General features: G+C 37.5%; 1 protein-coding gene and 1 non-coding gene across 3 annotated transcripts in view; both read left to right on the top strand.

The window, feature by feature from the left end:
- SLIT3 (slit guidance ligand 3) overlaps positions 1-27263 on the top strand; it is a 1129203-nt gene that overhangs the window by 820669 nt on the left and 281271 nt on the right. Inside the window, exon 6 of one of the 2 annotated variants that reach the window (XM_063928288.1) lies at positions 4767-4838. The exons of the other annotated variant lie outside the window; for it this stretch is intronic. Coding sequence (XP_063784358.1) covers positions 4767-4838 — 72 coding nt within the window. The remainder of the gene's footprint in view (positions 1-4766; positions 4839-27263) is intronic. 2 annotated transcript variants of the gene reach the window in all.
- Positions 15257-15362, top strand: LOC134938816 (U6 spliceosomal RNA). The gene has a single exon (XR_010181278.1). It is a non-coding gene; the product is annotated as a U6 spliceosomal RNA (small nuclear RNA).

Here is a 27263-nt window from a genome sequence, read left to right as displayed (position 1 = left end):
AAAGTGGTCCTGGAGAGGTGGGGGAACTCACCCCCCCACCCAAGCACCCCAGTCATAAAGGTATAATATCCCCAATTCAAATTACGGTGCACAGTAGCACAATCTTATGTTATGACACACATTGTTGCCCCTTATACACAAGCACCCCAAATACACATAATGCCCAAAGCAGTAGCACCCCTTATTCAATGCCCTCAGTAGTAGTGTCCCTTATGCAATGCCCACTGTAGTGGTAGTGCCCACAGTTGTAGTGCCCCTTATGTAAAGCCCATAGTACATATGGCCCCCAGTGGTAATGCCACCTGTAGAGATGCCCCCAGTACAGATGCCCACTAGCAGAGGTGCCCCCAGTACAGATGCACCCTAGTAGAGCTGCCCCCAGTACAGATGCCCCCTAGTAGAGCTGCCCCCAGTACAGATGCCCCCTGTAGTTATGCCACCAGTACAGATGCCCCCTGTAGTTATGCCCCCAGCAGAGCTGCCCCCTAGTAGAGCTGCCCCCAGTACAGATGCAAACTAGTAGAGCTGCCCCCAGTACAGATGCCCCCTAATATAGCTGCCCCCAGTACAGATGCCCACTAGTAGAGCTGCCCCCAGTACAGATGCCCCCTAGTAGAGCTGCCCACAGTACAGATGCCCCCTAGTAGCACCAATTCACATACACACACCAAAAAAAAAAACCACAATACTCACCAGCCCCGCTCCTGCTTCCGGACCGCTGCTGCTCTCTGTCTGGCACCCGCTCCTCAGAGCTATGGGAGAGACGTCATGACGTTTCTCCCATAACGCCGCACACAGCCGGAAGCCAGGGCTCAGGAGAGAGCTCCAGCTGCCGCTGAGGGGAAGGAGCCGACGCCCGCTGGTAACACAACCTCGGAGGGCGCCCGTTATCCCCATGCGGCTCCGGGCTCACATGGTTAGGTGAACCGGAGGAGGCGGAACTGCGTTCCATCTCCAAATGGAACTGACGGAACGCAGTTCTGCCCCGTTACGGCTCACTTTAACCTCTGCGTAAAGGTAAAATTATATATATAGTACATATAATATGAAACAGGGGACTGTCCTTTGCTTTAACCTGTATCGCCACATACCTGTATGTACTATACCATTTTACCTTTACGTGACATATAATAGATAATCTTACAATGTGAGCATCTCTCTGCCATGTATCTGCTGATGGCTAACTTGTACAATATTGGGCGGAACTTGGAAAAGAGCAATGTGGCAGCATGACAAACTTACAATATTATGCAATTGCAATGCATTGGGTTTTTTGCTTACATGTGAAGGTGCAGCAGTCATTGAGTCTGTCTTCCCCTAGTCTGTCCCTTCCCACAGCGTCCGCATGGCTGGGTGATCACAGTCAGTGAGGGTGGCTCCTCTGCTCCCTGCTGTAACTGCAGATGCGCTATGACGCCATTCTCCCACCACCAGCAGAGGAGCGGCGCGGGAAGCAATAATTCCCTCTATAGCACCACCCACCCACCACCACATTGGTCACGGTGGGCGGCGCATAGGGAAACACTGAACTTGCAGCCAGCCTCAACTCCAACTGTCGGAATCTTTCCGGCAGCCCTGAACCCAGAACTTGAAGCCTGCGCCTCAACCAGAAAGTCCCTCTGAGAGGACTGTTAAGTCCTCCTTTAGGTTATTTAACAATTGTGTTTAAACTTATTAGTTAAGGTGGGCAGGAGGACCAGTTCCACCTCCAATTTTAGGTGCCGGAACGCAGTTCCGCCCCACTTTAACCCCTGCTCATGTGGAAGATGTGATGTTACTGGCCCTGGCTTCTGCTCAGTGTGTCTCAGAATTGGGGGCCTTATCGTGTAAAAGTCCCTACTTGGTCTTTTATGAGGACAGAGCGGAGCTCCGGGCTATATACAGCCGAAGGTTGTCTCCGCATTCCACCTGAATCAGTCTATTGTGGTTCCGTCCAGTTCTGACGCTTCTGCTCCTCCAGAGGCATTTGATGCTGCGCGTGCCTTGAAGATCTGTGCGCACAGCTCGAGTCAGAAAAACGGATTCCTTGTTCGTGCTCTATGATGCACAGAAAAAGGGTTTCCCTGCTTCAAAGCAGTACATTGCTCATTGGATTAGGCTTACTATCCAACAGGCCTATGTGTCGGCAACCTTACCTGTTCCTAAGTCTCTGAAGGCTCATGCTACTAGATCGGTGGGCTCTTCCTGGGCGGCTGCCCGTGGAGTCTTGGCCTTGCAACTATGCCGAGCTGCTACCTGGTTGGGGAAGAACACGTTTGTGAAGTTCTACAAATTTGATACCCTGGCCAAAGAGGATACCCAGTTTGGGCAGGCGGTGCTGCAGCAGTCTCCGCACGTTCTGGAAGCTTTGGGACGTCCGCATCGTACTAGATTCCCCAATATCCCTTATGGATGCTAGAGAAAATAGGATTTTAATACCTAACGCTAAATCCTTTTCTCGTCCATAAGGGATATTGGGCGCCCGCCTCAGTGCGTTTACTTTTCTGCAGGTTCTTGTTATGTGGTTACCTGTTCAGCTGTTGCTGCTGCTGCTGTAACTAACTACCAGCCGTTGTGGTTGTTATATGTTAGTAGTGTGCTGGTGTGTAAAGCTCACCACACTTTGTTATCATGTTCCTTCTCTCACATATGTCCTTTCTCCTTCGGGCACATTTATACCTATAACTGCCTGTGGGAGGGGGCATAGAGGGGAGGAGCCAGCACACCCAGTTGAAGTGCACTGGCTTCTTTGGACCCCGTCTATACCCCCATCATACTAGATTCCCCATTATATCTTATGGACTACGAGAAAAGGATTTATTGGTAGGTATTAAAATCCTATTTGCATTATAGGACCAGTTTTTCTGCTTTGTAATTGACTCTTATGTATAGGCACGATAATTTTTTTGCAATTATTTCCGATGTTTCACTGATTTTTTTTTTTTTTTTTTTAACGGGCTATTCAATTAGAATCGACCATTAAAAAAAAAAAATGTTCTCACGAAAACACACAGGTTCAGTGAAACCTGTGTGTTTTTGCACCTGCAGCCCCATTTATGCACAAAAACGGAGGTACTTGAGGGGATTTTGTTTTTCCTTCCTGAGGCAGGTAAAACAATCCCTGATAAGCCGTGGTGTTAAAAGTCATGTTTTTACAAACAAATTTTCACCACTAAAACCATTCAAATCACTTTAGGGATGGAACCTATTCTCCAATGACCTCATACTCAATTTCACTTACCATCGCCTCTCCCATACCCACTTGTATGTCAGCGTCTTTTGAATTCTTGTATCATTTACATGTGCTCAATGAACATACGGGTGTCCTCCATTGACTCTTCCAGACCCTGATTACAGGTATAAGCACTGACTGCACACCGATGGGCTGGTGCAGAGTGGGGGATGTATGACAGTTTCCCTATCATGTGTGAAATGGCTATACAGTAAAGGTTTATATATACAAATGCTTACCTGCAGAAAAACACATATATGCCGGTATGGAGGCATTTCCTTTTCACCTGGAAATATGCTACTGATGCAGACATTTACAGCTCTGTGGGAGTGTGTTGTTTTTCCATGCGCCATTTTCCCCCCAATACTAATGTACACCCATTTAGTAAGAACCAAATGTCAGTTGCAATCTCCTATGATATGCATTATGACTGCTGTTTTTTTCTAAGGTCAATAGGTCATTTTCCCCAGGACCGCTATACTTACTCTGTGTCAGCGGCCCTGCAGGTTCTCAGGCTCCAGCGTCAGTGAGTATTATATAGATAACATTTATATAGCGCCAACATCTTGCATTGCGCTTTACAAATGGAATGAAAACTAATAAAATGAGATGTGGTTCTCCTATTTTATAAATCTAGCAATATTGTAAATGTATCATTCAGAATCATATAATAATACATTTATACATATAATATACATTATGCAATCTATTTTTCATTTGGGGGGGGGGGTGAAAGTGCGCCACTGCAGATAGGCATTGAGATAACAAATGAAATGCATTCTGGATAGCAAGCAGCTTTAATCTGGAAATAACGTTTAGATTTTAGACTTACACGTTTCGAATACTATGACTGTTGCAGTAGCTGATGCCATTTAAACCAAAGCAAAATATTTCATTCAAGGATGATTCAAAAGACCAGGCTCCCCAGATGGGACAGACAGCAGTTCACAGAGGCTCTGACCACCACAGACATTTGGTACTTAGAATAATAAAGGACTATAAAATTAGATTAGTTGAGTCTAATTTGGTATTGGTATATTCCCCAGACACCAGTGCAGCTCTTGTGCAGATAAAGCCTGAAATTTACTACTGTGTCAGGACAGAGGACTGCAACTTCCAGTAAGGAAGGGGGGGGAGGGGGGGGCAGGATTCTGGGAGGTCGCCGAGGGCAGGAAAGTGACCTCACATGATTTACAGGCCTTTAGCTTAATGAAATTGTTTCAGTGACATGATGGTAAAAGCCTGTAATGGATTGGATGCCATAATGTAATGAAATTATTCCCTTCTGCCTTTAACAAAAAAAAAAAAAAAAAGTGCAATTAATATTTACTGAGACCTGACAGACTTTGGTGTGCTATAGTGTGTGCAGCTCTCTCTCAGACAGTCCGTATCAACAGAGAGAGCAGCACTCTACAAGCGAGTCTCCTCCTGGGTGACGAGCGTAGACTGCAAAGGGGGTGGAGGGACACCTTAGTGACAAGAAAGCCTGGACCCTGGTTCTATAAGGCAGCTTTGTTACCCAGCCAGCCTTTTGACTTTTCCTTCCTTTCTGCAGGCAATTGGACAACAACCAGATAAGCTGCATTGAAGATGGAGTCTTTCGAGCGCTCCGTGACTTGGAAATTCTGTGAGTTGACTTTGTGATTTCTTCTCTTGTCTGTATGTATGTGTGCTCCCATCCTTTCATGCTGCAGTGCAAGAGAGAGAGCGAGAGAGAGAGAGAGAGAGAGAAAGGGGAGACGAGAGAGAGCAAGAGAGAGAGAGAGAGAGACCTGTCTCCGTATTTCTCTGTTCCTGTATGCTGCTGAAAGTGTCACAACCGGTGAAAGTGAATTTTCTCACCTCCCACAGAGTGAGGTTACTGCTAATTAAGCCACAATAGAGGATTTCTTTGCAGATTCACTGAATAAGCCTTTACAATGGCACATCTGAAGCTGTGCAAAGCAAGATGCATTTCAGTAGCACATGTGATGCAAGCATCCTAAATGTGCTAACAGGTTCACAGTATTCTGAGACATTTCATACAGGCACCAGTCTATAACAGGACCTGCCAATGATGTACCAGTTTGAGGTTTATCACAGTGCATGTGATTTGTGTGAAAGATGTGCCCAAATAACAGCATGCATGCATTCACTCCAAGACACACTGCTTTCCCATTTGCCTGTAAAACAATGTCATATGCAGTGTACTCTTTTGAATAACAAGATTCAGTGTTATAAATATTTTTTTATCGTGGTTTTAGAATTAAAAAAAAAACAAACCTTTTTTTAGGTTGTTTTTTTTTTACAAATATAAAGGTAATTTACGATTTAAAGATATAGGAAAAAGCCTCATAAAATATAAAGGCAAAAGCTGGATTAAATAGTCACAAAATGATCAATAATTTAAAATCTCAAAAACTGAATTAGGTTGATGATTTGTATTGCTTGCTACAGTGATCTTGTGGCTTTTATATATATTTTTACTTTTAGCTACATGTTGTGTGTTGTAGAGAGCATGTGCAAGACCAGAATACCTTCTGAACTCTGTAGTAAAATGAAATTGGCAAGGCCTCACATGGACACGTTAGAAGGTTATAGAGAGGCCATGGTGCCAGCTCGTGGCTCATTGATATAGTAACTGTGACTTTATAGGCAGATTCAATAAACAACAGATTCTAGTTAGCAGATGATGTATATTAGTTATATTGTACTTTTTTTTCATCATTTTTGATATACACAATGGAAATGTAAGCTTAGTGAAACAATGGCTTAATCCTTTTATCGTTAACTCTTTTTTCTTGTTTTTTTCTTGTTGTATTTAATTTGCATTACATAATAATTGCATCTTGAGAAAGTTACATTGTATTTGCTGCTGTCGTTAATGATATACTTCTTTCTGTATGCATGAGCAGTGCAGGGTTCATCCTTTGCATACAAAACTTGCATGTTTTAGTAACAACTTACAGTAATGGGACTCTCTCCTCCAATACCAATCCAGCCTCTCTGTGTTCCTATTGCATTAAATTCCAAGTGACAGATATTACTGCTGTGTTAAATTTTGTATGATCTCAGCTTTGTCAAAATACACATTGTATGCTTTTATATAGACACGTACAGTACATTGCTTTGCTAGCCATTGTCACAAACAAAATATAATGTTGATAATATGAGCCTGGAAGAAATAAAATGTACTTTACCAGTGGAGTGTGACAGTATAATCATAATTGTAATAAAAAAAATGAGTTTGTGCTAGTAGATGGGGCTGTTATCCTATGGGAAACAACAGCACCTAGATGAAAATAAATGTCTTACCGTTCCTTGCATAGAAAATCAATTTTAATTCTTAGAGATTTCAAAGCAACCACATAGCCAATAGAGTTGTTTCTCTGGTATAGGCATGTGATAATAAACCTATTGATCTGAAATGTAGAAATGGATAGTACATTATATTTTGAAGTTAATATGAGTATGTGATTTTATATCTGACCATTGGGAGTTGGGACACTTCTGTGTTTAGGGATTCCACAATATGATGGGTACAGCTTAGACCAATCTGTGAGCCATATAGAGATGTAATATGGATATCCAGGATAAACAATTAAATAAACTTTGCAATATGTGTAAAAATAACACCCTATTATTGCATTCATTAAAACAAAAAATAATAAAATGAAATACTACTAATTTACACCATGGCCTGGGCAAAAGCAGTACACCCTCTTAGTGCCAATGTAATCTGCCTTTGCATTGAAGCATCTAATGTTTTCCTTTCAGAGTCTGTCATTTTGAGGTTTATTTTATCTGTGGAATACCAATACTTTTATATGCAGCAACAGATTGTATCAGAGTAGTTGAATGTATTTTGTTATAGTAAAATATGAATGTGACTGTACCATGTACTTCTCATGAAGAACTAAATAAAATCATTTGTTATTACAACATCAGCAGCAGTTTGTCACTGTAGTAAGGAGACAGCACAATACTTCACAGGTGAATATACAGTATATATATCTATACATATATATATATATACTCACATACACACACAATTGCTAAAACAAAATAAACATGTGGCTAATGCACCTTCTTACAGTGGCGCTTGCTGCGTTGTTTATTGTTATGTGAGAGCCAATATGATGTACAGAAACAGTCCATACAACCATGATTGGTAGCCAGAATACATCATCTACTCTAGGTAGGAGGTCCACATGTAAATGTCTTATATTTGGCTCCAAAATCATCTCTTGCTTTTTACGTATATTTACATATATTTATGTAAGATCAGCATTTTCTGTTGCGCTTTACAATTAGGAATAAAATCGTAATAAAACAAGACTGGGTAATACCCTAATAAGAGGTAAGAGGGCCCTGTTCACAAGCTTACAATCTATAGGGAGAGTGCTGTGTAATGTGGATGATCTTTAAATGAAATGCAGTAAAACAGGACAGTCAAATGATATTTAAAAGAATGTTCTTGTTGAATTGTGTCTTTTACAGTACATATAATATAAACATATTTTAAAAAAAATATAAAGTCTTACTTCTCAAACATATTACTGTACAGTATTTCACTAATGTATGAATAAATCCACCTGAATATTAGAATTTGTACTCTTAATCTATGGATTGGACCTGTTACGCAAGTGTATATGATCTAGATAATAGTGCATTTAAAGGGTCCTACACACAGAGCGATAGTAGCTAACGATATACACTGTATAGTATATATCATTAGAAAAACTAGTGCTTATCATTCTATGTGTATAGAACCAGTCGTGAATGATGCGCGCTCTCGCGGATCGTCATCGTTGGAAACAATAGACTGTGCATGCACATCAGTTTTGGCTAGACACTTGACTATATAATCATAGCCATTGTGTGTATAGTCACTATTGTTGGTTCTGGAATCTGGGGAAGTTCAAGGGAAATCGTTAAGTCAAAACGTTCATTACCAGAATCGCACTGTGTGTATGCGGCTCTAGAATCTTTAGAAACTAGCCCCCAATGTTAAATATAAAATTGGAATAAGATCACTTGGTATCACCATAGAGCACAAATAAGCATTAACTGGCGATCTGTGCTTTATAAAGCTGTTAGTTTCACTAAGCGCAAGCTGCTTTGCATATAATTATACCAGAGCTAGAGGGCCAAAACAAATTCAATTATTAATCCTGGAATCAGCACGGTGCCTGGAATAGTGCTTAATAGTGCTGTTTTTTTGTGGCACCCTTTGGAGGTGAGAGGAAAAATGAAGCAAGTTAAACTCTTCACCAGGAACTGCTCATTGCAGGAATTATAATTGAGTTTGTTTCTGCATTTTAACTGTAGCAAAACAATATGCTAGGCAACTCTCTATGTCAACCCATTAGCGTAGACATGGATATGGGCTTTGGTGCTATTGATAGTATTATGTGTCATTCATTCAGTCTCTCATTAGCTTAACCTCAAATAAATTGATCTGTATGTAAGGCAATTAAGCTAACTTTGTAAATATTTTCATACAAGTTCATATAAACATAAGATAAAACAGATTTTAAAACCACATGATTTTGATGGTGGTGCTTAACCTGCAAACAGAGAGCACATTGTACCATTGGCAAGATGTAATGAAAATTGGATAAAGTCCTCTTCTACACCAGGAATGTGAAGGAAAGTGTAAAGAAGCCAATGTATGTATAATTGTGGAAGAACAGAACATGAGGTCTACATCTTGTTTAAGCTACAGTAGTTAGTACCTTGCTTAGAATTGTATGAACAAAGCAATTTATTAGATTCCATGAAAGTCTACAGTGATTGCAATGGTTATACAACATACTGTATAGGTCCCATGAATTTAATTTTATTAATTAAGTAATCGAAGAATATTTGCCATTGTAGGGAAACACAAATATTTTCATACTTAGGGGCATATGTATTAGTAATTGCAGAATTACCGTGATTATTAACACTCCGTTTCGCAGCAGATATTTTCAACTTTAATGAAAATATCCCCACTATGTACGTATGTGGTAGCTAGAACTACTCTCCGTGCAAGTTACTTCCCTTGCATTTTGGAGGAGTTTTTCATGTTTGTGAAAGACTCCTTCGGGGAGTCTTAGTTTCGGGAATTGAAGCCAGCACTGGACGGAGACAGTAGGAGAGGTACAGAAAGATCTCTCTCCTGCTACTATGCCTCCATAGGATTAAAGCCATTCACCCCTAAAATAGTGCAAACTAATGTGGCCAAACTCTAAAAGGCCTCGCTTGTCAGGGTTTAGTACATTGGGGTCAGATAGTAGTCCCCACTGATAATAATGTGGACTGTAATCTGCAGCACTAGTTAGCAATCTGCAAGAGATTTCTGTGAAATATGCTGCATTATGCTATTAGTACATAGCCACAACCCATACAATTATGCAGAAACATCAGAAATAAAAGCTAAATAAATAGGCCCCTTAGTTGTACAGCAGTTTCCTTATCTTGGGTGTGTATTGTATTGTATAATATAATACTACTGTATATTTGATTATGGCCATTGATTGACATCTGGAATTATATATATATATATATATATATATATATATATATTTATAAACATTTTAATTTCATTATAAACATCATAACTAGTTATTTGTTAAGGTGACATTGAGCTGCTATATGAGAAAAGGGTGCGGCCAATTACTTTATAAACTAGTCACGTACACAGACTCAACAAAGACTGATGTCATGGATGTGCCAATGCGGCATTTTTATACATTTGGTTTTTAAAACACAAAAGAAGTCAAAGCCACACAATTTTATTTATTTTAAAACAATCTGGACAACATTCCAGAACAGGTTGATATATTGGTTGTGTATGTGCAGTATTTAAAGTTAAAACCATAGCTGTAAGGGGTTACACCATGATGTTCTACATTTTAATAGCTTTTTATATATTTATATATTAGCGACGTTCATAGTCTGAGTTCTCTACCACAAACCCCCAGTAATATTAACCTACCAATATGTTTTTGGGCTTTGGGAGGAAAATAAAAACACTAAGCAAACCAACACATATACAGATAAAGTCCTGGTCAGAATAGAACCTGCGGTTCTATCGCTGTGAGGCAGCAATGCTAACAATTGTCCTGCTTAATAAATAAACACACAACAATACACACTTTATGGGGTATTGTGCTGTGTAATAAATAAACACACAACAATACACACTTTATGGGGTATTGTGCTGTGTAATAAATAAACACACAACAATTCACACTTTATAGGGTATTGTGCTGTGTAATAAATAAACACACAACAATTCACACTTTATACGGTATTTAGCAGTTTTAAGCTCTCTGAGGAAATCATGACTGTGCTTCATCCAGATCAGCGTCACATCTCATCCCTACTATTCTGTCTGTGACATTCTGCAACCTCATGAATACTGGTAATCATGATCCAAAATTCTGTCTCCTTTCCATATTGTCCTTCCAGTACATAATATATGATACTGTTTTACTTTTTTGGCTGCTCACCTCCCATATGCACCATATTCTTGCTCATAGTTATTGAAGATGACAAAATACACATATCCAAAGATATATGCATATATTAAATTAATGGGAAATTTCATAAAGTGCAGAGGTTCCCAACTCGGTCCTCAAGATACCCTAGTGGTCCAGATATTAAGTACTCGGCACATATGGTTAAATCAAATTGACTGAGGTACTGAATAAGTCACCTTTGGCCAATCATGGATATACTTAAAAACTGGAGCATTAGGATCAGAATTCTGATCATTTACACCATGTATAGAAAATCTGGATGTATATCCCATCTTACCCTCTCTGTTAACCCTCTCTGTTAGCAACATATGAACATGTTATTTTTCTAGACAAAAGATATTGCACAATTCATCATCAGTTTTTAAATACTTTGAGGCATACACTATTATTTCACATTTATTACAGATCGTGGTCTTATCCCTTCAGGGAGCTTACATAGTAGCGCATTTGTTTGTATCCCACCTTGTGGTCAAACTTTCCGGTGTCCTTAAATTACAAATTGCTATGGTTGATACTGGTTGAAAATGACATTAATAATTGTATTTTTAATGCTTTGTAAGGGGGGGGGGGGGTAGGTATTCGTATAGCACATAGATAATATTCAAATATCTTTTTTTCCAGTTTAAGAAATGAGGTTATAGTTATACTGTAACACACTGCCATGGGTCAACACATAGTCCTTACATTCTACCCCAGTCAGTACAATGTGAAAAACCAGGACTTCGTGCCAATAGAAAATACACTGTCTCTCAGGTCATTACTTGTCCAGCAATAATCAGTTAGATGTTTCCATTAATTTCTCCTAAAATTAAATCACTGCCGTTCAGGAAGTCACTAGAATTTCATGAAATACTGTAATACTCCCATTCTTTGTCAAACCACTTATTCAGTAATGGTCTCTTTTTGGCATAATAAAGTTAGTAATATGACTCACACTAACCTTTAATAAAAATATTCAAATATTTAAAAAATATATATTTTTGTAAAGTATAATATTGACGCACAGAATAGTTTGTTATTGTTTATTTCTTAAAATGTAGTAGATTATCACAAAGTCTGCTCTTGTCAACAGATACTCAAGCAAACACTCAACATGACTATTGTATTGAAAATTACAGTAGCGTTTTGCTTCTTATTTCAGAAATGATCTATGAATGAGTTGATTAGGAAATAGAGTAACAGGCAGTGCTTGTTGTGCTGATATATGTACTGGTCTACTGCATATAGAGATGTAATTTGTGTTTATTCCAGGTGGTTTTGTAAAATCTCTGTAAATGTTATGTAATTAGCTGAATTATTTTGCTTAAAATCTGTTAGATTTCAATTCCCATTTGAGTACATATAGTAATACCTTAAGCACAACATTTCTTGGAAATGTTTCTTCATAGCATCTACAGTAATTAAAAAAATCACATTTGTAGCTCTGCATGAAGTTACTTTTGGTTGGAAAAGGACTGAGCGAAAAGGTTGTATTTGTTAATTCAGTGCTGAAAATTTTATTAAGCTACACAGGGATTAAAGTTTCCCATAATATTCCCTATATACATAATATTCTTATATACTATTCTCTCAAAATAAGATTTTTTTTATCTTTCATTTCAAGAGATTTGCAACATAGAAACTTTACTGTTAAATTAAAAACCCTTTCTATTTACTATTCATATGATATTGTAGCAGGTAGCTGTAAGCTTTCTATAAGAACCAGAAAATATCACCCAATCTTTGTCAGTTGCCAGGCAAATATATTTCCTGTATACACCACACAGCAAAGTAAGGTAAAGTAGAAATAATTATTTCCAAGAAAGGCAGATAAAATTCTCCCCGGCAGTATAACTTGTACTGTGATATTATATTATATGACTGTTATGTCTCTGCAACTTCATTGCTTGAAGAAATAAGATGGTAATCAAAAATATGTTGAAATTGGATATTTTATTTTCCATTTTCATATTTTTGTGTGCAGAAATTGCAGTGCTTAATATGTGCTTAATTTGTTTTCATTAACAGACTGTAATTTGATCAAATCTGCACTGTAAAAACGAGATGGTACCACTGATAAAACACAAAGGAAGCTTGTTTTGAGTAATCAGAGAACAAAGAAAACATGTATTTTTAGAATGAGTTATGAAAAATAATATAGTAACCAAAGTAACTTGAGGTATTTGGGGAAGTTTTCTCAGCATTGGAAAATAGGGCCTTCCAAGGGTCAGCTTAGTTCAGTATTATAAAATTCTGAGTCTCCAACCAGACTACGGTCATATTTTTCACATATGAAGTGCTATTTGATGTGGATTTGCCGCATTGCAGATGCTGAGCTACTAATGTGTTGGATGATGATTGGTGCATAGAATATATCCTCCTACTGCATGACACATTTCAACCAATTGGAGGTGGTGCTACACAAATAGTCAATGACCTGTATTATAAGAATAAAACTGGATATCATAGAGCCAGCAAGTACCATTCCAAAAAGCTTATATCAATATTTTTGTTTAACTTTTTGAATGAAAGAAAAAAGTAATAAACCCTATTAAAACCCAGTGAGATTTGTGATGCATTCTGTCCAAGAGCAGGATAAGAAATAAAATATATTTTTAAAATATAAAATATAACTTTTATTTTTAACAAACCGTGTATCTTGCTTCATTCAGTGATGTACACTAAACTGGGAAAAAAATTTGAGGACACCCTTTGTACCTTTGCAGAACTTTGCCTTTACTTTGATTGGACTGCGGAACATAAAATACAGTATGTCATGTTTATTGCAGTTACTCATACGTATTCCCGTTCATGCGGAATTCAGCTCATAAAATCCAGAAAGAGATGCAGTTTGCGAGAAAATGTCATAATGCAGTAGAAATACTGTCATGCGCCGACCATATTTAAATTTGTCACCATCATGTGATACTAGATGGACCTATCCTGAACCAGTCTAGTAGCTAAAACGGCTTGTATTGCACCAAGATAAAAAGATCTGGTGATCACAGCAGGTCTTTCAAGTGGGATAGACTTTTCGGTGAGTAAAACATATGTAATTAGAACTGGCAATTTTTTCTGGTCTTAATGAAACTTAGCAATATTGCGATATACTCTTGATGCCTTAAAACATTTTCTTATATTTCTAAATTATTTTTGTCATAAGAAATTAAATTAATAAATTAGATAACATTTCTTTTTAAATGTTTAAATTAATAATATAAGATTGGACTATTTACTAATTAATTCTGACTTGTCTTGGATTTTTTTAGATTTAGGATTTAATATAATTATGTTTTTTTATATATATATATATATATATATATATAAAACCTTGATAAAATTAAATTTAAAACACATCAGAATTCTTCTATTTTTCAAAAGAATATTTATGGTACTACAAAGTACTTATAGTATACCCTTATTCTTCTGTGTTATGTAATTAAAGCATGGAATTTATCCTTAGATTTTGTATATTCCTAACAACCATTCACAGGTTTTATATTTCTTAGAAATCAGAAACAAATGGCTTATAATAAATTGTTCGGTTATTTAGGCACAGAAATTAAGACATATTTATTGTAGCATGTTTCACATGCTTTTACCGATATAGTCACCCAATAGAAACAGGACACAGTGCACCCCTAAGACTACAATTTAAAAATGTTATTTTTACCCAGGTGCTAGTAAAGGAAAGAACCACCTCTGTAGTTTCTAATATAATGACAACACAGACAATAGCAAAACCGCCCACAGAAATATGGTGAGAACTGGTACTTCAGAATGATATTAGGCATTATAGTTCTCAAAAACATAGTGCCTATGTCTTCCTTAAATAAGTACACTTCTGCTGGACTATTACTGCATCCCTGTATGTAGTTTTATAGTTTTCTATTCTGCCATAGATATACTCTATTCCTTGAAATTCAGAACAAACATTATATATATATCTGTATAAATCTATGTCCTACCTATGATTTTATTAATTTTAATTTTATATAATGAAAGTTCAGTGTACATTTCCTGATAAAATTCTTATATTAAACAAATGTCATGCATCTGACATTTATCTGTTACAAATAATTCCACCTGGTCTATGGTTATATGTCTATACGATTTTAGCATTGGTAATAAATGAAAGAGTTTCTGCTAATGTAATGCATACTGTATATAGTATTTTTAATTTCTGAATTACATTTTTTTAGAAGCCTACTTGGTTTCATTCTTGTATTGCGTAGAAAAATAATTTGGATTGGTTGGTGCCACAATATTGTGTTTCATAGTGCTCCTGAAAACCATAGTACATAGAAATGACCAGCTGGATTGCATAGGCTATAAACGAAAGAAATATAAGTAACTATATATATATATATATATATATATATATATATATATATATATATATAAAACATATATCAACTTGATATATCCTATATTTTTATGTTGATTGTTCCTATTTCTAGAATAATAATCCTAGAGTAATCATATTGCTGAAATGATTACATACTTGAATGGCAGGATCTTAAGGTATGTAGTAACATGCATTGAGAAATTTTGCAAAGTGCTATTTTTGGCAGTGCAAATGGTAAAATTGGAACGATTCGGAGAAGATTAGCATGGACCTAGATCAAGGATGACAAATTTGTGCAGATATTTTGCAAAGCTTTCTTAAATTGATGTCTTCAATTAGCTTACTATTCCAAAATAGTATTTAAACCAACATTTCAACAACAGTCAAGTGAGACATTGAATTGGAAAGTCTAAACCAAGCTACTGAGTTAGTTATTCAGTGTTGGCCTTCATTGCTTCATTATCTTATAGCTAGGGAAAGGTTCTGGAATTTGCTACAAACTACAGCATAGTACCCTTGAGTAAAGCCATTGCGCTACTCTGAACACCCACTTATTATTTCTACTGGATCATTTATCCTTCATATATTCAGCGCACAAATGTACTTTCCTACAGAATTTGCTTCTTTACCAGACCAGCTTTCTCAGATAACATCCAAAGAACAGTGGAATAATAATGATTGTATTGCATTTTATAAAGCTGTTTCTTTACCAGGTATAATGAGTTATCTCATGATGGTTCTTCATTGTAAATTAACTTTTCTAATTATGTGTAGTGTGTCCGAAAATGTTAATATATTCAACTGCCATTGGAGTGGTCCACTGATATATTTTCAAAGTCATGCATTTAAATTACTCTAATCGGAGAACAGTCACTCCAAAAGTTCCATTCCATTGTTGCCTTGTTTTTTTTATGAGCCATTTATGTTAATTTTGCAACCTTGATAACTTTTTATTTACCATGGCCTCAGCATACTGCTCTTTTATCATATCCTTTGTCACTGAATACATACAGTATATGTTAGAGCAATGTTTAGAGTATACTGTAATCTGAGAATTTCAAAATGTTCTGCAAACATTGTTAGAAATTAACAATACTGGATACCCTTTATTTCTATTTTTTTTTTTAAATTAACTATATTAGGTTGCTCATTATTTAATAATTTTCTTATGGCGGATTAATATGAAATATGTAAGGTAGGCATACAATGTAATTAGGGTTAGACCATTCAGATCCATATGATAATTAGTTAATTTATATATATATATATATATATATATATATATATAATAATTAATTTAGACTTACTGTAAGTTAAATTCCAACATGTCAGGGTAAATGTAAAAGGGTCCAAGTTGCAGATGGTGAGGGTGAGAATGCCTGTATATGATTGCTGCTTTAAAAATACAGGCATTCTCACCCAAAATCCTGCACCTCCTGCAAGCCGGACCCTAATTCATTTACCCCCTAATTTGAATGTGAATAGAATATCTTAAATATATCTTGTTTGCTTCTGGTCTTCTGAATGTTTTTTGGTCAGGCTGGTCACATTGAAATTGTGCACACCCATACTAGTGTTTCCTCTTCAACATTAATTGAACTTGTAGACCGTAATATGAGGTTTAAAATCAATTTATAAACATAGCATTGAGACCAACCAAACCATACATCAAATAAATATTTAAGGTGAATGTACTGGAACCAAATATGCATGAACTTAATTGAGGATACGATCAACCTTTTTTCCCCCAAAAAACACATCCAGCCATCACTCATACAACGATAAAGGTTATGATGACAAACACTAGAGAGAAAAGGGCCACAACCAAGCTATACTTTCCCTGTCTGGCTACGTCCATTATGCTGACTCTTCCACATATATCAGGTCATGTTAAGAGTGCCCTTCAAGTGGCCATCTCACACATTAATCCATGTATGAAAAAAAAACTCCTAAGTGCAGCCCTACACTTACCCCATTTAACCTACGCATGCTGGGCTGGGCTTGGTTGCTTCCCAATGGAGCTTCCTGGAAATAGGAGAAAGTGAGTGCATACATTGCTAAAATCTATTTTGCAGCCCATGCTGGGCATGCTTCTCACCCCCCCCCTCCTCATCAAGTCACATCAGCACCCCAATCCCGCACTACTTGCATAACAATCAGCTGACTTTCTGATGCGGTCTGTGGACTTTCGGACTGACTTCTCCAGAGACTCATGACTGATGTTTTACATTTAAGTCAACAAAAAATGCAAATTGCAAATGGAGAATTTACTTTCTGGTTTTTTTCTCATAATTATTTCTGTTATGTTGTGCAAAAAAAATGTCATAGTGAATTTCTTAAATGAACGGGACATTTTTTTTTTGTTTCTAACTGCTGATTACAGGACATACTGCATTCAAAACAAAAGAATGTAAAACTCCCTTTAATAGACCATTAAAACTTAAATCATGTTGCTTTATTTAACAGTGCAACTAGAATCACAAACACGTATGCAAAAAAATGTAATGAATGTAAGTTATCAGAAACCAAATATTTGTGGTAAACATAAGATAGTAATTTTCTATGTAAAGTGTCCTCCCTTCCACAGTTGAACACAGACTAATTAATAATTAGTACATTTTGCATATATATTAAGCAGTAATTTGACCAGATCAAAATATCTGGGCGTGTGTGTACCATTATATGCTATTTCTGCTTCACAATTTCAAAAATATATCGGTAAGTTAAGTGGTTCCAACATAAATGAACCATAGTGTGTACATGTGTGCATGTACATGGGCAGACTGGATGGGCCAAGTGGTTCTTATCTGCTATCAAATGCTATGTTTCGCAACATTTACTGTCACAAACCCATTCATAAAGTAAATGACCTATATCATCTCATTGATGTAAGATTCCATTTATACTTCTTGGTATTTCATGGGCAGGCTGATAGCAATAATTGTGCTTGGTGAGAAACTAACCAGTAAAACCATTGCTTTTACCTCCTTACTTAAACTGTGGAAATATTAATATAGATTCTATACAACAGACACAACTGAAGTAGTCGAGTTGCTTGAGGTCACAATTGATTGCCTAAAACTTCTGATACAGGTTGCAGGGCTTCCATTGTAACAGGATGTAAATGATGTATGCTAATTATAAATGAATGGAAATGTTCTTCTGTACTGGCGGGATATATATATATATATATATAAAACAAACATATATTGGTAGATGCTCAATTAGCTTAGTGATATCATTCAGGTGCTCGAAAGGGAGGGGTATTTCTAAGCAAGAAAATAAGGCATTTGTTTCCCCCAGCACCCTGAATGATAACCGTAACCAGATATAAATCCCACATAATAATAGAATTCAGAGATCTTCGTTACACATATTTGCGCAAATGTGTGAATAAGCCCCAAAGCCGCATCAAGGCATCTCTGTATATTTTGGGGTCCCTAGCGCTATATCTAGGTGCAGGGTGTGGCACCCCAAAACACCAGCATAAGCCAGAAAGCCCAGCGTAGCATACCAGTGAAAAAACTATAGTGTTAATAAATTAGTATGTAGGAAGCCGAAGCTATAGAGAAAGTGATACAAGAATGAAATGCAATTAAAATAGAGAAATAGTGTTAAAAAATTAATAAGTGAAAAGTGTTAATAGAATGTAAAGGTATGCCACACTAAGGCCATCCAGCTCAGCCAGTCCAGAGGCACCACACCTCACACCTCCATTACCCCAATCTGGGTCTAAGATTAACCAGCAAGGAGCCACATGATAATGGCTCCTTACTACAATATGTCTAAGCTAAGAGCTACCTACCTTGGAGCAACCCCATAATGCTCCATGTGGCATGTCAGGGTCTGCACCTCCTCCTAATGCAGGAACCTCTCTGCCTCTCACAACAAACATATATTGGTAGATGCTCAATTAGCTTAGTGATATCATTCAGGTGCTCGAAAAGGGAGGGGTATTTCTAAGCAAGAAAAAAAGGCATTTGTTTCCCCCAGCACCCTGAATGATAACCATAACCAGATATAAATGCCACATAATAATAGAATTCAGAGATCTTCGTTACACATATTTGCGCAAATGTGTGAATAAGCCCCAAAGCCGCATCAAGGCGTCACTGTATATTTGGGGTCCCTAGCGCTATATCTAGGTGCAGGGTGTGGCACCCCAAAACACCAGCATAAGCCAGAAAGCCCAGCGTAGCATACCAGTGAAAAGACTATAGTGTTAATAAATTAATATTTAGGAAGCCGAAGCTATAGAGAAAGTGATACAAGAATGAAATGCAATTAGAATAGAGAAATAGTGTTAAAAAATTAATAAGTGAAAAGTGTTAATAGAATGTAAAGGTATGCCACACTAAGGCCATCCAGCTCAGCCAGTCCAGAGGCACCACACCTCACACCTTCTTGGTATTTCATGGGCAGGCTGATAGCAATAATTGTGCTTGGTGAGAAACTAACCAGTAAAACCATTGCTTTTACCTTCTTACTTAAACTGTGGAAATAATAATATAGATTCTATACAACAGACACAACTGAAGTTGTCGAGTTGCTTGAGGTCACAATTGATTGCCTAAAACTTCTGATACAGGTTGCAGGGCTTCCATTGTAACAGGATGTAAATGATGTATGCTAATTATAAATGAATGGAAATGTTCTTCTGTACTGGCGGGATATATATATATATATATATATATATACAGATGCAATTCAGCCAGCACTCAACAATACATATCAGCATGCCCCGGTGCCATAATCCAGAAACAACATACGTATCCAAACGGGGACAAATGAGGCACTCCAGAGGCTAATTCATAGTAGAAATTGTATTGATAAAGTGACGTTTCGGGGCAGAGCCCCTTCCTCAAGACATACAACCACGTGTTGTATGTCTTGAGGAAGGGGCTCTGCCCCGAAACGTCACTTTATCAATACAATTTCTACTATGAATTAGCCTCTGGAGTGCCTCATTTGTCCCTGTTTGGATACGTGTATATATATATATATAAATGTCCCCACATGGAAGGCACTCCTCTTACAATGTAGTCAGCAAGCTGGGGTGCACAAACAGAAATTAATAGTAGCCATGGAGAAAGGCACTCATCCGGACATGTAGTGCAATGATACTCAAACCTTGGTATACTGTACGTTAATTTATATAAGTGGTGGCACTTGCTCTTGAAGGGACACTTCGTCAAGACCAATATATCTTAGTATGATGTTAGTGTACAGTATCTTAGTTTAAGGAAGTCGTGTTTTCCAGATACAGATAATTTCAGCATTTGTTTATCCATAGTATTATTTCAAATTCCAATAAATGTGAGCCAGGATATGAATTAACATCACTTTCTTCTACTTAGTAGTGATCCTACGCCAAATATACTAAGACTACTTCTATGAATACAGTAATTTAAGTAGGTTGTGAAACTGTTGAATTGAATAATTGTACAGCAGTGCAGAGTACCAAACCTAGGATATGCATTCACTGCTCAATAAAACAAAACTCTGCAGCACCAATAAGCAACATGTTGTTAATGGAATAACAGTATAGATATATGTTTACCACATAGGCCCCTAAAGAAAGGCATTAGCAGAGTGTAAAAATAAAAATACTCCTTTAAAAATCTTTTCAACAAGTTCATTTTTTTAAAAGAATTACAAAACATTACAGTTTTTCTTAACTGTAATGTTTTGTAATTCTTGCACCTAATAATTATAATTATGATCACAAATACATTAAAATACACACATCATCCAATATTCAAATGCTAGGATCATTAGTTAACTATGGCCTAAGGATAAATAAACCACACTGAAACAGCAAAACTGTTTTGTGACTGGTAGACTATAGAATAGTTTTTTGTATAATTAAAAAGGTGTTTTGTCCCCTGTGTTGTAGCAGAACAGTATGATATTGTAGTTTTCAGCTGATCTCCTGTATTCTAGAATGATACAATGTTCACTCAGCAGTACTACGTATTACATACATTTTATGTGAAAGTCAGCACAAACAACGCCCTTGAAACTCCAACTGGTAGACATATAACTCACTACTGGGATTAAATTCATGTGTTTCAATTTGCACTTGTGTCTCTACTTGTTTTAAAGGTACATTTCTCATTGAAGGTGTTAGATTTCTCATTTGTGTGTCTTAACAGACTCTCATCCTTCTGAAGCTTTGCTGCTGAGCAGGTGTATTTAAGTATGCCAGGCTTACACCACAATTCTTATTAAGTACATAGTTACTAAATTGGCTATGCCTATAATCCAATTTTTCCTTTTTAAATATTGACAGCAAAAATATTTAAAAAAACAACCTTGCCTCCAACAATCTAAAGGTACCCACACACTTGAAAGACTTGCTAAATATGCAAGTCTTCAAGATTTCCCTTGATCTCCCCGGCAGCTCTTCTGCAAGTCCTGGACAAACGATTTTGTGCATACACATAAAGAAAGATCTTAGATCTGAGGAGTGTCCACATCCAGGAGCAATTCTGTCCCTAACAATAGTTTAGATCTTCCCTTCAGCAGGAAAGATCTAAAGATAAATCAAACGACCCGCAGGACTGCGCATCCGATCGTTATCATTGTGAATTAGTGAAAATTTGCACTTTCACTAAACATGTATCTATCCAAAATATCGATATCGTGCGTAATGTACCAACAGACATTCTACTGTGTGGGGTGCTTAAGTGAGCACTTGTATACTTTACAGGGACAAAATGTATGAAGGTATGGTATAAAGTGCTACATTTTACAATCAGTCAACAAGTCCTCAGGCTTCATATATTTGCAGAAAAGTATACGAGTAGTTGGAAAGAGGCTGCCAATGCTAATAATTCCAATATAAATTAATATATGGATGATTTCAAGGCAAATCATGATTTAGGATGTGTCATTTAATGTCCATCCATCATGTTTAAAACTTATTGGTTTCAGCTTAGGATCCCTTTGCTCTTGAATAGTACTTCAGCTATAATTCGCTATTACTGCAAGAGTGTCAAAGTTCATGTTCTGTAGAAGCCTAAAAGATGGTTAGAAGGTTATTTCTAGCAGTTAATGCCACTATTCTGTGATAAAATATTCAACAAAGACATTACACATACAACACAGCTTCCAAAAGATCCTTGAAACCGAAGGAGTGCTTCAGTGGCCATTCAAATAAAAACCATGGAAAACAATGTTAGAACTGTTATCTACATGACACAAAACAATATTTCTTTCTTATATTACAGAATATTTTTTTTTTTTTTAATGGAATGTGGTTAGACTTGTACCAGGTTACTTGTTACACTTGCACAGAATTTGCCTAAATCTTCTACATTTGATCTCTCCAGTCCCCCTACACATATGTTTTTCCACTCTCAAACCCCATACATTTTATAGTCTGTTGGAAATTTTAGATGGGTCCAGTTGAGCCGAACCTGTCCGCTTCTCTTCCCCATCCCTTCCTGTTTCTCCCTCTTTTTTCTCCCCTTTTTTTATTCCCCACAGATGGCCATCCTTCAGCTGTTCTCTTCTCCCTCCTTTCATGCTTTCTGAATTCTTTCTTTTTTACTGTACCTTTTTTAAAATTGGATGAGATGATGATTTTATCATTCTTACCTTTTGATGCTATGGTGATTCCGACAATGTTCAAGATTCTTTCTTTTGTTTATCTACAGTAGCTCACTTCACCATGCATGCTATATGTGTATGCATACTTTACTTGACGTATTGCTGTAAGTAAAGACCTCTGTGTAGGTCTGTTTAATATTCTCTCATTCTCTCATTCATCTAATACATTTTTACTTTAAAAAAAATAATTTGCTACATATGTGTACTACTAAATCTTGCCTTAATACGCCACATAGCGGGAGAAGCCTGTCATGAGTGAGCTGACTGGTCCCGTGCAACTCCATTAGCATTGGGCGCCTTTTTTGCTGAAAATGCATCTTACTCTCATCGTTATGTGATTATGACGCACAAACATACTTTGCTGATTAAAATGATATGTGGCATTTTTTAATGCAGTTGGTATGTGATAATTATGCTCCAAATCACAATGCGGTAATGAAAATTGACTCATACGTTTATTCTTTTTGGGGCATCGGAAGAGAGATTCTGAAAAAGCTCTGTCCTAGCAAATGCCTAGAAGCAAAGTGATAGCTACCACCATCACTTTGCTTGCTTGTTCGGACTTGGCTCACGTACTGTGTATGCGCTGCCGTTGGCCTGCACATTCATCAGTGTCAGCTGAGGGAACGGGATCTGGAGGATCTCTCTCTGAAATAATATGGCATTAGCTATTTTCAGCTGGCCTTAGCTGCCAGAGCCAAGCTCTGAAATGCTTCTCATTCTGGAGCTTTGCAGATCCGTCACTTGAGCAGCTCTCATATAAACCTATGGGTGCTGTTTTTGTAGTTACAGATAAAGGGTATGTGGCCGATACATCTGCTATAGTCCCACCTTGTTACAACCCACGGCTGTTTTCAGGGGATTTTCCACAACATAACTTTAATAAATATACCCCAAAGTGGCCGGAGTAGGGTTTTGTACCATCTTTCTGACTATGAAAAAACTTTGAATGTGTGCATTGCTCTATATGTGGGAACTAGCTTTATTTACAAAGCCAATATTTAATGAACATTTATCAGATAAATCAATTGAATTCACAATATGTAAATAATAATCAATGACATATGATTAAAAACACACGCACACACACACATGCTATATTGAGTACATAAATTTATATTTAAATAGCTCCAGAATAAAGGTGCATGGTTTAGTGCATCAATGTTGCTATCCGGTAACATTCATAGTATTCTCCATTAGGTGTGATTTGTGACAGACTTGCGTAACTCCACAGCCCATATTCCAGAGACTCATATGCAGTTGTGTGTGAGTTCCTCCATTGGATTGAATATTCTGCTCCACTGTCTTTGTATGGTTGTATGGTCATCAGAAGGAATCCATCACGCGTGATGTTTTTTAAAGGGGCAATCACTTACAAGGCAAAACCTATGACTTGTAAGTGATTGCCCCTTTTAAAAAATGTCCGAGTTCAGCCGGCATCCCACACGGCCACCGAACTCTGGCATCATTACATCTGGCCCACTGTATTAGAACAACTAGGGTGTAGTAACATTCTGCAAAATTATATAATCAGAATTACAATTTATTACATGTTTAAACTGCCCATATTGAGGCATTCTGACTACTAAGATATAGTATATAAAATATATATATATATATATATATATCTCCAATGTGACTCCGGCACTCCAGGCATCCTCCCGCAGGGTGTAACTTGCTCCGGCGCCCTCCCCGGGACCACGTCCCTTGTATAGAAGAAAAAAGAGGCGGCACTCGGAGACTTGTAGCTCAAACAAACGGTGTATTCAGTGCGGTCAATGTTTTTCGGGGACCACCTCTTCAGGACAAGTGAACATAGTGCAAACAAACATTTATATATGCAAACTTACCCCCCTTCAGGTCTCCCCGCCGGAGTACACCACGGCCGCGTCCACCGAACTTCCGGCCCGGCGTCCCGTAGCGCACCACGAGATGCGGAAGTGACGTTGCGGCAATCAGCCGGCCGCGTTACCATGGCGACACTGGAGAGTAAACATACACAGAGAGGTTTAGAAGCGCATAGCGGCCACCATAGTGTGTCATTACCTATATAAACTACTAAACAAAAGTGCTTCATATATAAATACTACTATAACTTAATAATACATGATTTACGTGATACTATGGTACAATCTCTCACACCTATATAATTTTAATATGTATCCTCAACCGTATACCTCAGAAGATGCCAGTCTGGCAATAAATTTTACACGGTGGCAACTAAACGCTCCGGTATGATATCACAATTAAATAAAACAATGTTACTAAAATTAGTGCTGAATTAAAAATTAAAAGAAATAAGGCAGCATTTGGTATTCTAATGCGGGTCACTATGGGGTATATGCAATTAGCGGCGAATCGCGGAAATTTTTTGCCCGTTTTTTAATTCGACACAATTTGACCGTCGAATTCCGGCAAGTGGGTGCCGGAATTCAACATATTCAATTAAAAACGAATTCGACAGTCCCGCTGTCGAAAAACGGCCGATTTGACGGATTTAGATCCGATTTTTTAAAAACCATAAAAAACGGTAAAAAACCTGAAAAAAAATTGTCACGGGGGGGTCTCTGCATTCGGGGAAAGGGGTCCCATGTGTAAACATGGGACCCCTTTCAGTCCGTTTGGTCCGGGTGTTCGTTTTTTTTTTTTTTTGCCAAGTACGTGGATTATAATCTGGACACTGGATTTAGGTGAGTATAATTTTATTCACAGGTACACGTGGATTCTACTTGGACAAGTGGACAGAGGTCGGCGTGTGAACATAGGTAAGTATGTATGTGTCGACATGTGTGAAATAAAGTTTTACTATCACGGTGTGCGTGTCCTGTTTTTATTTGGGTATTTTTTTTCAGTAGAACTACAGGTACCAGCGGGCCCGTTTTTCTCCCGCATGCTGGTACTTGTGGTTCTTCAAGTACCAGCTTGCGGGGGAGGCTTGCTGGGACTTGTAGTACTACTGGAAAAAACAATATTCTTTCAATTTTCTCAAGGCTATCAGCCCCCCATCCGCAGCCCTTGGATGGGGGGGACAGCCTCGGGCTTCACTACTGGCCCTTGGGTGGCTGGGGGGGAACCCTTGATTGAAGGGGTCCCCACTCCCCCAGGGTACCCCGGCCAGGGGTGACTAGTTGGATATTTAATGCCACGGCCGCAGGGCGCTGTATAAAAGTGACCCCCGGCTGTGGCATTATCTGTCCAGCTAGTGGAGCCCGATGCTGGTGTAAAAAATACAGGGGACCCCTACTCTTTTTGTCCCCGTATTTTTTGCACCAGCACCAGGCGCAGAGCCCGGTGCTGGTTTTAAAAATACGGGGGATCCCCTGTCATTTTTCCCCCCCGGATTTTTAGAACCAGGACCGGCTCGAAGAGCCCGAGGCTGGTTATGCTTAGGAGGGGGGACCCCACGCAATTTTTTTTCTGATTTTTACCATTCCATTTTAAAAAAATAATAATAATATTTTTAAAAATATATAAATAATACTTGTGCCTCCAAAATAGACAAACCAAGTACCTAATCCCTTCTAATATAAATAGATATGCTATTACCAATAAAAAAAACACCAAAAAAAACATGTTTTTAAAATTTTTTATTAGATTCCGCCACCAAAGTGTGGCGGATTGAAAATGACGAATTTACTGTCTAAAAGCACTGTTGTCGAATTTCCAAACTTCAATTGAATATACTTTTGTCGAATTGCCGCATTTGTACCATTGCAGAAATGTCGAATTTGACAAATGTCGAATTTCAAAAAGTCGAATTTGGAAAGTCAGTTTTTTTGACGGAAAGTACTGAATTGCATTGTCGAATTTTTTTTTTTTGGCAAAAATGTCCCGTTTTTCGACATTTTCGGGAATTCGACCGCAATTGCATATACCCCTATGTCTCACCCCATGCTACATACTGCATGGTTACACCTCTTATACATTTTTTCATTTCTAATTCAGCACTGCTTTTAGTAACATTGTTTTGTTTAATTGTGATATCATACTGGAGCGCTGGAGAGGCGTTTAGTTGCCACCATGTAAAACTTATGTAAATATAGTCACTATATATAGTATATTATATATTGTGTGTATATATATTATGTTCTTCTTCTTCTTCTTCTTCTTCTCCTTCTCCTCCTCCTCCTCACAGGAGGAATGATTTAATTTCATTTTTCTGAGGACAATTTATAGAATATTTATGGATTTAGTTCCATTTCCTACACTTTAATTACTGTAGTACTCCATTACATCTGCAAAGATTAATACAACTACATTGTAAAGTATATTTGTGGCATGTTCTGTGAAGCATTTGCTATCATTAAAATATGATTTGGAATATGTAGGTTGCATTATAGGAAAGGACTATAATTTAATTGTTTCACAAATACAGTTTTCTCATTACCGGTATAGTGATCATTTGTAAAAGGATGACACGCACAAGGAAAAAAATTCTTAGTTCATTTAAGCTGTACAAAATGATGCAAAAGTTTTTTTTTATAGGCACTGTGAAGCATGACTTTACCAAGCTACATATGGATGAGAAGGCTTTCTAGTAATCCTCTATACATGATGGGTAGAAATAAAAGTTACAACGTTGCGTTGTGCTGAAGGCATGAAT

This window comes from Pseudophryne corroboree, chromosome 6 (genome assembly GCF_028390025.1).
Source record: "Pseudophryne corroboree isolate aPseCor3 chromosome 6, aPseCor3.hap2, whole genome shotgun sequence".
Taxonomy (NCBI): domain Eukaryota; kingdom Metazoa; phylum Chordata; class Amphibia; order Anura; family Myobatrachidae; genus Pseudophryne; species Pseudophryne corroboree.
Note: the sequence above shows the minus strand (reverse complement) of the source record. Positions and strands in the feature narration are given on the sequence as shown.